The sequence below is a fragment of the Protomyctophum parallelum genome (genome assembly GCF_964188405.1).
Source record: "Protomyctophum parallelum genome assembly, chromosome: 1".
In the NCBI taxonomy this organism is placed as follows: Eukaryota; Metazoa; Chordata; class Actinopteri; order Myctophiformes; family Myctophidae; genus Protomyctophum; species Protomyctophum parallelum.
This window is the reverse complement of record NC_139697.1, coordinates 29,308,726-29,323,861: the sequence shown is the minus strand read 5'-3', so window position 1 is coordinate 29,323,861 and position 15,136 is coordinate 29,308,726. Positions and strand designations below refer to the sequence as shown.

Sequence of the window (15,136 nt, the reverse complement as noted above, 5' to 3'; positions counted from 1 at the left end):
GGGAACCCCTTTTGGTGTTAGCATTATGTTATGCTTTAGCTATTGAAAAATAGCAGATCTACAAGCTCATAGCGCGCCACCGAGTGGCACGCTACGAGTTTGTAGGTCTGCTATTTTTGAAAAATCGACTGACATAGAAACATAGCTTTTTCAGAAAACTGTCAGGATGTAGAAGACATTTCTAGATCTGATCTCAGGTCAAAATGGGTTAGTACCTGGTCTGGGGGTGTGAACATGAAGCGGTCGTCCTCCTGCGGCTGCAGAAGGCCCCTCAGGGCCTTGAGCTCGTGGATCTGGGTCAGCATGCGCTCGCGGGCCAGCAGCACGTCCAGGTGCCGGCCCTCGTCCAGCACCTGGCTGACGGCCGCGATGGTGCTGTCCAACTTGGACAGGCTCTGGTGCAGCTTCTCCACCTGCAGGTACAGCGACTTGGCCTTGACCTGACGGATCTTCTCCACCTGCAGGACAACGATAAAGGGGTGAAAAGGGGGGTTAGGCTTTGACTAGAGCAGTGGTTTTCAACCCTTTTTACACCAAGGCCCATCATTTATTCTGCATTTGAGCCACGGACCACCATTTAACCCATTCTGACCTGAGATCAGATTCTAAAAATGTCTGTTTGAAAATGACAGTTTTCTGAAAAAGCTATGTTTCTATGTCAGTCGTTCTTCGATTTTTCAAAAATAAAATAAGCTCATATAAAAATAAGCTCATAGCGCGCCACTCGGTGGCGTGCTATGAGCTTGTAGATCTGCTATTTTTAAATAGCTAAAGCATAACGTTCCCAGGGGTTCCCTTATGCTAAAGCATAAGGGGTTCCCACCTAAAATGGGTTAATGAGATGGATAAGATTTTGTCCACAATAAGAGACAACAGGCAAACGTTTTTAGGTTGGGGACCACCTGTAACCCCCTCAAGGACCACTGATGGTCCCCGGACCACAGGTTGAAAACCACTGGTCTAGAGAGTAATCCACAGTTGTATCTTTAACAAACAAGGTAGCCTTGAGGTGCAATGCATGATGCATCAGCACCCTCTGGTGGACACATTTGCAGACAGTGACATAACATTTATACAGACAGCCTCATTACAACAGTTTAGCTCTCATGTCATGTTGATGCTACTCAGCTAAAAACAATAGGAGGCACAAAATAAAATAAATCAAATAGGACGAGAGAGAGAGAGAGAGGGAAATGGAGAAGCATCTAGACCAGTTCACAGGGCCAGTTTTACATCACTAAAAACCCCAGCGCTTTTCTTATCGGGTATACATTTCAAATGTGAGCGCGCACAAAGATAAAGTTACCGCAAAGTCGGGGGGAAAGCAGCGCATTGAACAGCGGACAGGACCTGAGAAGCAGAGAGGCTGGAGCTTTACTTATAGCATCACCTAACCCATTCTGACCCGAGATCAGATTCTAAAAATGTCTTCTACATCCTGAAAGTTTTCTGAAAAAGCTATGTTTCTATGTCAGTCGATTTTTCAAAAATAGCAGACCTACAAGCTTGTAGCGTGCCACTTGGTGGTGCGCTATGAGCTTGTAGATCTGCTATTTTTCTATAGCTAAAGCATAACATAATGCTAACACCAAAAGGGGTTCCCGCCCAGAATAGGCTAAACAAAAGGAACGCCACACAATAGTCCGGCTGACTCCATACGAAAGGAGAACATTTCATGGCGGGGCAGGGAGTCCTGAATGAAAAACAAAGGGGTGTCCGAAGGAGAGAGGTTCCTTTTGTTATAATCCTTCTTGTAAGCTGAACTGTAATTTGCATCTGTGGGACTAGAGTTACACTTTATGGCCACGGAGAACAAAGGCCCAAAGTTAGGCTTTCTACCAGACCAGCGGTTAAGATTGAGCTCCTCAGTTGGAACCCATGCGCACAGCGAGAGAGATGGTATGTATTTCAAAGAGTTGCGGGCCACAGGCCTGAGAGAACATGGGAGAAAAGCGAGAGAGAGAGAGAGAAAGAGAAAAAAAATTGAGAAAGGGGGAGCATGAGGCGGAGAAGGGGTCGGGGGGCTTAGTGTGTGTGTAGGGTTAGGGGTGCCTGTAATGACTTTATCAGAGAGCAGAGTCAGGTTGAGGATAAAGAGTGTGTTCTGCAGCCCTATATAGGGGCATTAAAGAGGCAACATGGGTAAGTGAAAACCTCCTGAGTGACATTTTGACCCCAGCGCTTATACTGTGTGCGCACACACACACACACACACGGAAGCTGTCAGATCAGAGGGAGTGAGGCGTAGGGCAGGTTTTACGATGCTACCAAGCCAGCTCCAAGCGGAAGGGCAGGAATAAGGGGTTTCTTTAATGGTACATGGGAAAGACTCGGTTCAATTAATGGTTCTACCTGCCTCCCCTCATAGATTAGTCCACAACACACACACACACACACACACACACACACACACACTTTGAATATGAGTATTTGACTGCGTGTGTGCGTTTAATTGTTGACTTTTACAGTTGTAGTGCATAAGGTATGTCAAGCCTTCACACCCTTTCTCAATGAACAAATACATAAATCCTTGTAACATAGTGTCGGTACGCTATTGCTATTCAATCTAGGAAAGCAACTCATTCTGCAGCTCAGGGTCAAGGGACCTCAGGGGGTCTTCTACCCCGAAACAGCCCTCTCTTTCTCTGGGTAACATTAAGCCCCCGGGGGCCCAACGTGTCCGGCTGATAATATACTACACAGCCCATTATATCTTTATTGCATTTTGGCTTTCGTCACAGTTACTAGTTTACTGGAGCTACTTTACGCCTTCTATAACCCGACACCCCCACTCATTTCCCCTAAAATCGTAATGTAAAAAATCATCTTGGGATTTTCTGAAGTGCCACCACCAACGATGGATGGGTGGCTGCCATTCATTGATCCATCATCCAGGTCATGCGTCCTGTTGCCTTGAGGCGGTTGGTCACACACACACACACACACACACACACACACACACACACAATAAACAAACATTTAATGGACATCATAACCTCCCTGCATGCACCTACCGTTACATGACTGTCTCACATCTGAACCTAGCGTAGCTTTATGTGCAAGAATGTGTCCAGGGAGACCCATGCACGGCGTGCCAGCCATAAAACACCTTCATCTGACAAAATGCTGTCAGCGGAAATAGTGCTGGTATGATTTACAAGTTACGACCGAGCCGTTGTAGAGATTGGACAACGATGTGCAGTTGGAGGGAACGGGGGCTACTGAACTGGTGAGTGGACAGAGCAATAGGCCCAAAACGAGATAAGAGAGGATAACACAATAGAGATGAAAAACACATGGGAGTGAGAATAAAAACATGAGAGAGAGAGAGAGAGAGAGAGAGAGAGAGAGAGAGAGAGAGAGAGAGAGAGAGAGAGAGAGAGAGAGAGAGATAGTCGGAGCAAAGGAATACAGGGACAGAAAGAAAGACAGAAGGCAGAGAAAGGGACCTACTGTACAAGCTAGCATGATCTACAAGCACACGTCTGTAGACGGCTAGCCTCCTACGACGGCACGCTGTATAAACAGTCAGTTATCACAAAGTAATAATCAACCTAATAATCACAAATTGTGTTGGGCCACACAATTTCACTAATCTCCTGGTAATCCTAAAATTGTCCGGGCGGGGTTTATGTGTGATCCAGCAGTATCTCACCTTCCACAGTAGTTCACACTCTCTCTCCTCCAGGGCCTTCTTGTGTCTGAGGACAATGGCCTTCACCTCCGTCTGCACCACCTTGGCCTTGATCTCCACCTGTTCTGCCATGGCCTGGGCCTTCTCCATACTCAGCTAGGAGATGTGAGAAGAACATATGGGGTTATTTATTACGCTTATGTTTCTAACCACTTGGACCACAGCATCCATATTCGTTCATGACACATTGTGACATGCTTTTATATCTGCTATTTTTGGCGAATATATTTGGTGTGGAGGGAAGAAGCAGTCCAAGTACAAGCCAACTCAGGCCCAGTTTTAGTGTAGAGGTAGCCTTCAATCAACAGTTCCAGCACTGCAAATCGTTTTGACCAGTTTTACAGACAGAGTTTTAAGCCTGATTTATATTTTGATGTACGACGGAGTCGCACATTGAATATGAAGATCTACTAGCTCACAATGGGCCGTGACACATTGTGAGCTAGTAGATCTGCTAATAAATGAACACTCTGCACTTGCATCTCTGAAATGCATCTTGTGCAGTACAAAATGTTCAAAATGCATCTTGTGCAGTACAAAATGTTCAAAATGCATCTTGTGCAGTACAAAATGTTCAAAATGTACTTCAAAGCAGCATTTGATCATTATTTGGGGAAAAACAAGAATGTGAATTTCAACAACTGGTGTCTAGAATGCTTCTCTCTCTCTTTCCTTCCTTTTCTCGTCACTGCGTTGTCTACACCAGGTGTAGGGAAACTTTGACGATGTAAAGGGCCACAATATTTCCACTCTGACTCCAGAGCATATACTGTCGGGCAGAAACCGCTTATCTACGTATTTAAATTCCTTCTCACACAAAAGTAACAAAAATAGCTTGTAGATCTGCTATTTAGCTTTTTGTTGGAATCCTGGAATTTGAATTTAATTTCAAATGCATTTAGTTATACTTATGTTAATATTATGAACTTAAATACAAATACATTGGACATTAAAAAAAAATCTTTATTTTTAATACTGGTCATTGCATGTTTGGAATTGTAACAGCTCAATAATAAAAATCAATTATATATCAGTATTCCGATATTAACCCGGCAAGACCCACAGTTGTAAAATTGCAACATTTGTATTTTATGATCAAAAGAAAAGGGTATACATCATTTGTTTTCCTGTTCCTGTAGGGCGTCATTAAGTGAAGGTAGGGGACGCATGTGGCCCCCGGGGCCACCAGTTGCCCATGTATGGTCTACACACCCTCCCACATGACCATGTATGGTCTACACACCCTCCCACATGACCATGTATGGTCTACACACCCTCCCACATGACCATGTATGGTCTACACACCCTCCCACATGACCATGTATGGTCTACACACCCTCCCACATGACCATGTATGGTCTACACACCCTCCCACATGACCATGTATGGTCTACACACCCTCCCACATGACAAGCCACTGTCAGGGACTACATGTGACTGGCACACAAACTGGGAATTGGCTTAAATGGGAATACAAATAGACAAATGGTACATGAATGTACACATTTGTTCACCGTCCAGTTAAATCAACACTGAGGATGTCAGTCTTCAACTGCAGGATAAGAGGGGAAAGGAAAAGGGGATATGAAAGGAGGGTCGAGGAATCAAAAGGGAAACGGGATATAAAAAGGAGAAGGAAGTATTAAAAGCCAAGGACTCTTTCTGTCCCCCATCTCCCTGGAGGCTGGATGCAACGACACCTGCTCTGTCACTATGACGCGTTCCTTTCCCACATGCAATCAGTGCTTTAGGAGGGACATGGGCAGTGGTGGAAAAAGTACTCAGGTGTTTTGCTTAAGTCAAAGTATAAATGCTGCAATGTAGAAATACTTCGTTACAGGTAGAAGTCCGGAAATCCAAATGTATTAGAGTAAAAGTACAAAAGTATTGGTATCAAAATTTACTTAAAGTACTAAAAGTACTCATATTGCAGAATGTCCCATTTCACAAGTTCAAAATGTGTACACAATCTTTTGAAAATAGCCGAAATAGGGCTGAAGTAGTTAAATGTATGTTGTTTTGTAATAATAATCAAAAGTAGTAATTAGTAACTATAACGTTTTCAAATAAGTGGCGAAAAAGTACAATATTTGCCTCTGAGATGTAGTGGAAAATTGGAAATTGGAAATATTCAAGCAAAGTACAAATACCTCAAAAAGTATACTTAAGTACAGTACTTAAGTAAATATAATTAGTTACTTTCGACCACTGGATATGGGAAACAGAGTGGGGTGGTGGGGGTGTTACGTCGCTCTACAGACTATGATGGCACCTCCTACTGGTGATGAATGCTAAAACTACTTCCTCTCTGCATCCACATTGTGTGTAGTGCCTGCTGATCACCATGAAAGTACACTGGAAAAACAGCTGGAAAAACACGAATTGCTGTGCGACATTAAAGATTTTAAGATTACTTATAGAGAACGCACCATTATGAATTTTACATTTGTCTGTTTTTCTCTTTTTCCTTGCTGGATGCAACAGTATACATTGCAGTACATTAACTGGCACTCACTGTTGGGATTTAGCAGAATTTGGGGAAAAACCTTTTCTCTGTGATACATGGAGAATGGACTAAATGGAAATTTAAGCCCAGCACCTGCTTGAGTTACGATTCTAAATGGAGGCGGAAATAGCTAATGTATCCAATGGGGATGTAGCAATATTGTTGTTATATTACGATATAGCACAAATGTCTAGATATTATCATGGGTCAGAAATCTGTTTTTGTTTCAACAGCAGCTCAGTAATGAAAAGTGAAACAGATGGGTGGAATTCACAAGGTACCCAGAGCTATAGGCCAATTATCGTGTTATGATGACAGACACGATAGAGACACAGATGGGAAATGAAAAGTTGTGTCCTACAGATTTTGGTGATTTATTTTCCCCCTATTTAGTTATTTATCGTGATAAATATCATATCGTGGACTTGTATTATATAATATTGTGAGTTTGTGGTATCGCTACATCCCCAACATACTAAAATAGACCTGGGGGAAAAGAGTTTAACCACTTTTATAATGGGGGGGGGGGGGGGTTGATAAATAAATAGAAATATAAATTCTGCCAATAATGATACGTCCAAAATAGCGCCATTAGGGTCAATATGGTTGTTGTTGTTGTGGCTCCCCACATTTTTGGGGCTAAATCCACATTCTCTCCTGCTTTGTGTGTGTCCCTTCCCCCTCCGGGTTTTTTTTATCAGGGTTTTTCTCTGGCGTCTTTCAGAAGGTCACAGGGTGGCTGCCGGACCTCACAGACCAGTGGGATAGATAGGGCTTCCTTTGTGGCATCAGCCACTCAGGTCAGAGGTCAGTGTAACCCCCAGCAGGTCGTGATCTGCGACCCCTGTCTTAAGACCCCGCCCCCAGGGGAACAAAGCCCCTGGCAGCAGGGACCTTTTCTCTTTCCTCTTGCCATTTGCGGCAAGGCAGTTAAAGGGTCAGCTAAATCAGGCCCCCAGAAAGGAACGGCGAACAGCAGGAGAAGGGAATTCTGGGAGATTTTTTTGTTGTTGTCTTTTGGCCAACCACCCCCCTTCTGTGTGTGTGCGTGTGTGTGTGTGTGTGTGTGTGTGTGCTTTCATCTGTGTTTTTATTTTTGTGAGCTTGTGCCTTCATTCACTTCGAGGGGTGAAACTATTCGATATAATCGATTATAAAAAAATGCTAAATAATCGATTCGCTTGTAGATCGGCTATAATTTTACGCCATTGTACATCAAGGCGTATAATAGGGTGAAATAAGATTAGATTAATCCAAAAAGTAAATGATAGAACTGCTGAAACAATAATGGGTAGTCGCAGCCCTACTTAACATTCCGTCTCTCTCATGATCTTTCCCGTGCCCCCAGGAGGAGTGGTGGTCAGTCTCTCTCTCTCATTCTCTGGACAGCAGCAGCTTAGAATACACATAATGTCCAAACTGGCCAATCAGAGCGCAGAATGAACCAGAGCTGACCAACCAGGAGGTCACACATTCAGGGTTAGAGGTCAGAGAAGATAATGGGTGTGGAGTGGGAGGAAGTTTCCTAGCCCAGGGGGGGATGTGTGTGTGTGTGTGTGTGTGTGTGTGCATTCTCTCCCAGGTCAGCTCAGGAGTAAACGCTGACACCAGAGAGCGCACACACACACACACACACACACACACAAACACACACCCCCTTCCTCATGGGCAGGCCCATGACTCAGCTAAAATGGGCCACTAGATTAAACGTTCTTTTTTTGGGGGAGGGGACCGTAATATTAATTATTTTTGTAATTCATTTTAGTTTTTTGGTAGCATAAATTATGCGTTTACCATACTATGTTGTCTTGTCTGTAAAGTTAGATGAGTGACGTTCATAAACTTATTAGTCTTCTTCAATATACAGCACAGACTACAAAAGGTGGTACACAGTAAACTCCTCACTGTTAATTTACCATTCTTTTGAGAGTGTACAAATGTGACCAAGTGGACCCGGTCCAGTATTACCTGTCAGCCAGTAGATAGCCGACACCAGGCAGGGTCCAACTTTCTTCGATGGAAGAGCAAGGTAACCACCTCCAACAAAGTTGTGTGTGGAATTCTTTCAAATGTAATAATAGATACTCAGACTCTATTCATTAACATTAAATAAGATCCTGGTTGCAGGTGTAAGAGGTACCTGCTGAGGTGTCTGCGGGCCTCGCCCACCCACTTGGTTGCTTAAGGGTGTCCCATCAACACAAAGGTCAGGCATGAGCGATGGGTGCGCCGCAAACGATGTTGAGGAAACATTTAAGAAGACGCGCTATGAGGTCATATGACCTCAGCGGAATGGCTAGTGGTGTCAGGTTTCTAGTATCGTGACTCGTCCACCCCAAGGTCACCGTATTGCTCCACCGTCCAGGCAAGTTGCGTAACACTAGAATGTTAACTACCGCAGTAAGCTTTAGTTTGGGGTAAAAAACTCTAAAGCAAGGCATTCAAAACATGTTTTAAAAGCATTCCTAACACTTCGGTCTCTTGTTATGTGCATCTAGAGCAAGGCTTGGGCTTATTCGTTCCTTTATATATTTCATCAACACTTTCGATTAATAAACTGATTTCCCGATATTAAAAACTCCTAATTTCCGATATCAAAGTATATCAACTGAAAATTTCAATCCAATAACGATATTATCCAATATAAAAATGTTATGCAAATATCGGCCGATAACACCGGGAGGCCAATAATATCGGACATCCCTACTAATAAGCATGCTGTATAATAAAACGTGAGCGCGTGGCCAGGCAGGGTGATACAGATATCAACTCGACATAATAGGCATATTTTATGCCACATTAGCACATGGAGACCGTCCTCTTTTGTGTCCTCCTCCCTTCCGCAGATGCTTCCTTAACATGCGTTGCGTACCTTTCTCTATGGAGCACAGCTGGAGCTCTGAAGAGCCATGAACATAATCTACAATCATGTAAATGAAGAGAGAGAGAGAGAGAGAGAGAGAGAGAGAGAGAGAAAGACAGATAAAGAGAGAGAGGAGGGAAAGGAAGGGGGTGGCAGCATTCTACTCCTTTGCAAGGGGAGGGGACGTTTTCCTTTCTCTGAAAATCCTTTAAATACCTCCCTACCCCCGCCACCCCCCCAGCCGAGCCCCCATCCTCCATTCCCGTCCGCCTCCTCCCCTTTGACCTTCAAGGCCTGCCCTCACCAGACCTCACCCCATGCAACACACCCCCTGTCTAGGACCAGCTGGCCACCTCTAACCTCCATGCTTCTCGAAGCCTCGGCCCTGGTCACTCTCAAACATTTCTCCCGTAATCAGCTCAACAGCCAGTCTCCTAGGTGGAAGTAAGTTAAGCACACAACACTCCTCTGGCTGAACCTATGTGATGCCTGGGAAGTCTGCACTCCCCCACCCCATCCCGGTCCTCACCTGCACGGCCTGTCGTCCTTGCTGTGCGTCTGCCAGGAGCTGGATGGTGACGGCTCTGCAGTCCTGCACGGCATCCTGCAGGTACACGAAGCTGTGGCCTATGTGTCGGCCTGAGCTGCACTCCCTGCAAATGGGCACCGAGCAGGTCTCGCAGAAAAACAGGAACACCTGGGTTAAGGAGAGGGAGAGAACGAGAGCAAGGAAGGGAAAGGGTGAGAGATAGCTTTTAAACTGACCGATAAAACAACCACGGCATGCAGTCGCATATTGTGGTAACGTTATGGTTTATGGTTTATGGTTTTTTTAGGTTAAACTAACGTGAACTATTTTTGCAGTCCCGCTTCATTTTGGTGGTAGGACAGAGCAGGGGTCGGCAACCTTTTTGACATGAAGTGCCAGGTTTACATTTTTTTGATGGTTACATAACATTTAAATTATGACACCACAACCAAATGTAACATTTCCAATAAAAACCTTTATTGTACCATATTATTGTCTTTTGAAATGTTTTCTTTCACATCAGGATGCAATGCTCATTAGACTCAGAGAGACATAAATCTCCAAACTCAGTCTCTCCCGCAGTCAGAGTGAGGAGTCTGAATGTAGAAGTATGTGCAGGACGCAATTTGTATATAGATGTAATTTAACCAACTATAAGCTTTGTTTCAATATTTAATTTGAAAAGAAACAAGCTCTAGCTCTCTCACACTTGTGCCAGTGACCACCCTTCACCTGTGCCAATGTTGGCACCCGTGCCTAAGGTTGCCTGCCTCTGGGGTAGAGTACAGAGATGGGATGGTAACATCAGAGGACATGGAACCAGTGCAACACCGACCAGTCTCTCACATTCTGACTGGGGGACGCTGCCATTTTGTGGTCAACACACGAGTGGTTGCAGAATAACAGCGCCGAGTCACCAATCACCATCACCTCTCAATGACATGGAGAGACCGGCGAGATCAATACATGCAGCAGGAAGTTTGTTTGTGTCTCTCTCACACACACACACACACACACACACACACACACACACACACCCTAATGAATGTGGAAGTACATGAATGACAAACAGGGCATCCATATGTATATATGGCTGACCAGGGACACCCCAGAGACCTGCTGCCTTCCTATCATAATAGCTCAGGAAGGGTGGAGGGATTAGCGGCCACACCTAACACGGATCAATATTGTTTTGGACCATTCTCCACACCTTGGGAGTTCAGTTGTCACCATTTTTGAGGGGCGCCAGCCCCTCCTATATTCAGCTATTAGTGAACTATGAATGGAGAATTTACGTCATATGTCTGAGCAAATCGGCTATTTCGTCCTACACAAACACTAAATTACCATTGACAATGAAATGGAGAATTTACTTCATGTGTGTCTGAGCAAATCTGTAAGTTTGTCCTACACAAAGATTAAATTCCCATCGACAATGAATGGATAAATTACATCTGTATGTGTCTGAGCAAATGGACATGTTACGTTAAGAGCGCCCCTCAGTTCACAGTTCACACAGGTGTGAATTTTTTATTTAAAAGGCAGATAATGGTTATGCTTTTATAAATTTAGTTCATATATATATATATATATATATATATATATATATATATATATATATAAACTATGTTTTTTGTTAAAAGTTAAAGCTCTATATTATGATAGCAATCATTGCTATCATTGCTGTTTAGTAACAGTCTCTTTAATGAACAGAAGACACATCCGCAGGTGGTTTTCCCATCTCCTCCAATCAGGGGAGAGTGCCCTTTTATCAGCTCCAGGTTTGTTTGCTCATTTCTTTTGAGTCATCACTTCCAATTCCAACCGCCTGTCCTGTATCCTGTACGACTTCTCTCTGCTGATTGGATCAATCGCTTGTTTACTAAAGAATTGAAGAGACTGGCGAGACACCCCCCGTTACTGAACGAACACTTTATACGTGCCATTTATTTTACGCTACTTTTTACACTGAAAGTGTTTGAAAGAGGTTGAATAATGTTGAATTACAAAATGGTTGGAGAAACTCTGATTTAGAAGGCATTTGTAGAATCGGCCTCAGGTCTTACGGGGGTTAAGACAATAAATAAATGTGATTTTCTACAGTTTTCTCATCTCGGCAGAGCCCGTGGTAGGTGTGTCTGCTTTGACCAGTTATAATACCAGTTCAACCAGGAGAACAAGAGATGGAGACAATGCTATTGGGGCCGTTAAAAGAAACCATCATGTTTGCTGAGGCTTCAAATTAATTGTCGACATCCATAACTTCCTGCTGTCCTGTCATCCACTCGCTATCTGTCTTTGTCTATCTTTTTTATCTATCGTATCTATCTATATATCCACCAATCTATCGTATCTATCAAGTATCACATTTCAATTAATACCTCACGATGGTTTAGTTTCAGGAACCCTACAGTACTTACTTACTAGGCTAACATCACAATAGAAAGGCATTATATTAATATTTTCCCCATTTCAAAACATCCAATCCAACATCCAATCAAGATTTTTTTTTAAAGAGAAATCCCGTTGTTATAAAAAACTATTCTAATGTAAGATTCACAGCCAAACCAATTAAAATATCATGGTTTACAACAAAAGCAGAACCAATAAATGAACAGTTTGCCAAAAGCGAGACCCCCCCCCCCCCCATTGTCCCAGGAGGAATGGGAGGTTAGATGTGACAGCTAACCTTACTGCTCCAACCTAAATCCTGCTTTGAGCCAGCGTCTGAACCATGATTGGTTGTAATCAGAGGGTAATTAAATATGCACTGGCCATCATATCCTAGGGAGACAGAGGATCAATGCACCCAATAGCAGGAGACCAGCGTGGAAGGGGGAGGGGCCCTGCAATCAATCCATCAATAATGGCCGTTCCCCCGGGGGAGTAGCATAATCTAATGAGACGCACACACCTCCTTTTCTATCTGGGACTTCCGCACCTCCTCCGATGCCCTTCCACCCCCCACCCAATAAGCTTCTCATGGAATCCTTTCTTCTTGTCCTTTCTTGCCATCTTCTTCTACTCCTATTGAACCTTCTCTTCTATTTCTGCCTCTGCTCCACTCTTGTCACTCAATCCCCTCTGACTTATCCAAAATTTCTGTGTGTGGGGGGAGAGGGGAACAAAAGGGTGGAATGCAGCTGGGTTGTAGATGGGAGAAGGAAAGACAGGTTGGACGGAGGATGAGAGACAGCAGCCAGAGGACAGAGAGGACATGGGAGTTTGGATAAGTTGCGAGATGGGTTAGTTGGGGCCGAGTGGTTCTCAAATGTTTTCATTTCGAAGAACTCCTATAACCGAGTCCGAGTGTATACAAATGCGTATGCGCTCAGAGTTAAGGACGTGTAAGGGTCCATTTAGAACCCCCTCAAGGAGGGTCCCTGGACCCCACTATAAGAACCACTGAGTTGATGGAGCAAAGAGATGACGGATTGTGACAGTCGCCTGAAATGGCAGTGAAAGACTGTTGAGTGGCTGTTTACACCTATAGTCTAATTTGTGCTCCCTAAGCACAATGGTGTGGTTTGCCTAAAACGCCTGATCTACAAGTGAACAATGTGTCTATTCAAAAAGCAACGCCAGGGAGATTTTAGAACAAATTCAACGTATCCTTCTCCAAATCGGTCCATCAGATGTTCAGACACATACCGTAGATATACAGGTTTAATGTTTGTTTTTAGTTCAATGTTTGTTTTAAAAACGCCATTGACAATGAAGGGAAAATTTACGTCGCCTTGTCCCTAACAAACATTAAATTCTATTAACAATAAAGAGAATGTAATGTTTGTTTTATATCACCATTACATCACCTAATCAACATGAGTTAGACTTTAATATATTAGCGCCCCTCACTTCACAGTATGGGTGAGATTTATTTTCTTTTGCGTCCCTATCAGTTAGATGGAGACATGGGAAGTACAGAAACCAATATGAAAAATGAATGAATGAAAACATTGGAGGACCGTCCTAAACCCTAAGCGGAATAGCGCCTCACTGCCAGTAGATCCCATGACAGATAGTAGCGCATCTATAGTAAAGTCTCTCACTACTATCTCCGACTCATGTATCACCAACTACTCCCGAGTCCTTGAGGTGTCAGGCGCATACACACTTGCAAATATATACACGTGTGCGCGCGACACACACACACACACACACACACACAGACAGTTGTGGATTACATAATACATTGGCCTCTTGGAAAGGTCGTCAATAATATTGATCTACACAGGATACTGGTTCTTCTCCGAGATCTCCACTCAAGACTATGATTCATTCTTATATACACACACAGTATCTCGTTCCACTTTTTGTATTTTAAAGGAGCAAATATGGTACAGGAAAAACATCCAACATTGTAATGGTTAGACACAATTTGGTCCAATTTGGTACGTCATTTATTTGGCCCACAATTCCTTTGTACAAATGGAACCAGTACTCCTATATGGCCTTAAAAGTGGCCCATTCTGTTCCATTTGTACACTCATGGATTTTACTGTGTAGAATAGATGGTGCGTTATACAGGTACTGAGCTAATAGAGCAGCTAACACACACACACGTGACACAGAATTGTGAAAAACAAGATCAAGAGACATGAAATAGGTGAGCTGTCACGGTAACAGAAGTTGTAAATTCCACAAAGATCACTCTGGAGTGGAGGCCTTTAGGGTTTAGGTGAATCATCCAAAGAGCTCTCCAAAACCGAACACATTCTAAACCAGTGGTTCTCAGACCGTTTCACGTCAAGGACACCCACATGAATATGCATTTGAACCGTGCATCTGAAAAGACTTTGCCAGGGAGCCAAAGATTTGTTGAAATATCCCACATTTGTTCTTTAAATAGTGGATTTACAAGCACATAATGTATGTAATGTATTTATAGGGTTAAAGTGGTCAAACTGATTTTAATGCTATTAACTAATTTAGCTGGGGTCCTCCTGGAACCTTTTAAAGAACCACCGGAGGTTCCCGGACCCGGCTTTGAGAACCACGGTTCTAAAACACACTCACGCACGGCACACACACATAAGCAAGACGAGTACTACTAGGGCTAGGCCTTCTATTCAGTAAATCCTCTGTGTTCATATAACTCTGAGATGGCCCATTTGTATACTCCTGAGGAGCCATTTGTATACTCCTGAGGAGTATACAAATGGGTCCAGATGGACTCGTATAGGTCCATTTAGTTCCATTTGTGTTGCATTTGGTTCCATGTGTGTTGAATTTGGTTCCATTTGTGTTTAATTTAGTTCCGTTTGTGCTGATTTTGATTCCAGTTGTGCTAAATTAACACTCATTTTACAGTGCAGCTCTTGGGTAGGTAGGGGATGGATACAATGTGTCACATAGGACTATAAAGCCCCATGGCAGTGGGGCTGGGCCATGCTGGGGAAGTGAGTTATAGTATTTCATTAGTCCACAGGATGTTAGTCACCCCCACCTCTTTACACTTACGCATACAAATGCACGCACCCCCACGACGGCAACTGGTTTACTGCTGGTCATGTAAGCATTGGTATTTACTATTTAAGGGTTTGC

At 43.5% G+C, this 15,136-nt stretch overlaps 1 protein-coding gene across 1 annotated transcript in view; it reads right to left on the bottom strand.

Moving 5' to 3' along the window:
- Window positions 1-15,136, bottom strand: part of trim71 (tripartite motif containing 71, E3 ubiquitin protein ligase) — a 39,193-nt gene that overhangs the window by 6,215 nt on the left and 17,842 nt on the right. Inside the window, exons 2-4 of the mRNA XM_083768306.1 lie at window positions 9,593-9,760; window positions 3,656-3,790; window positions 216-458 (exon numbers count right to left, since the gene is read on the bottom strand). Of these exons, the coding sequence (XP_083624432.1) occupies window positions 216-458; window positions 3,656-3,790; window positions 9,593-9,760 (546 nt within the window). The remainder of the gene's footprint in view (window positions 1-215; window positions 459-3,655; window positions 3,791-9,592; window positions 9,761-15,136) is intronic.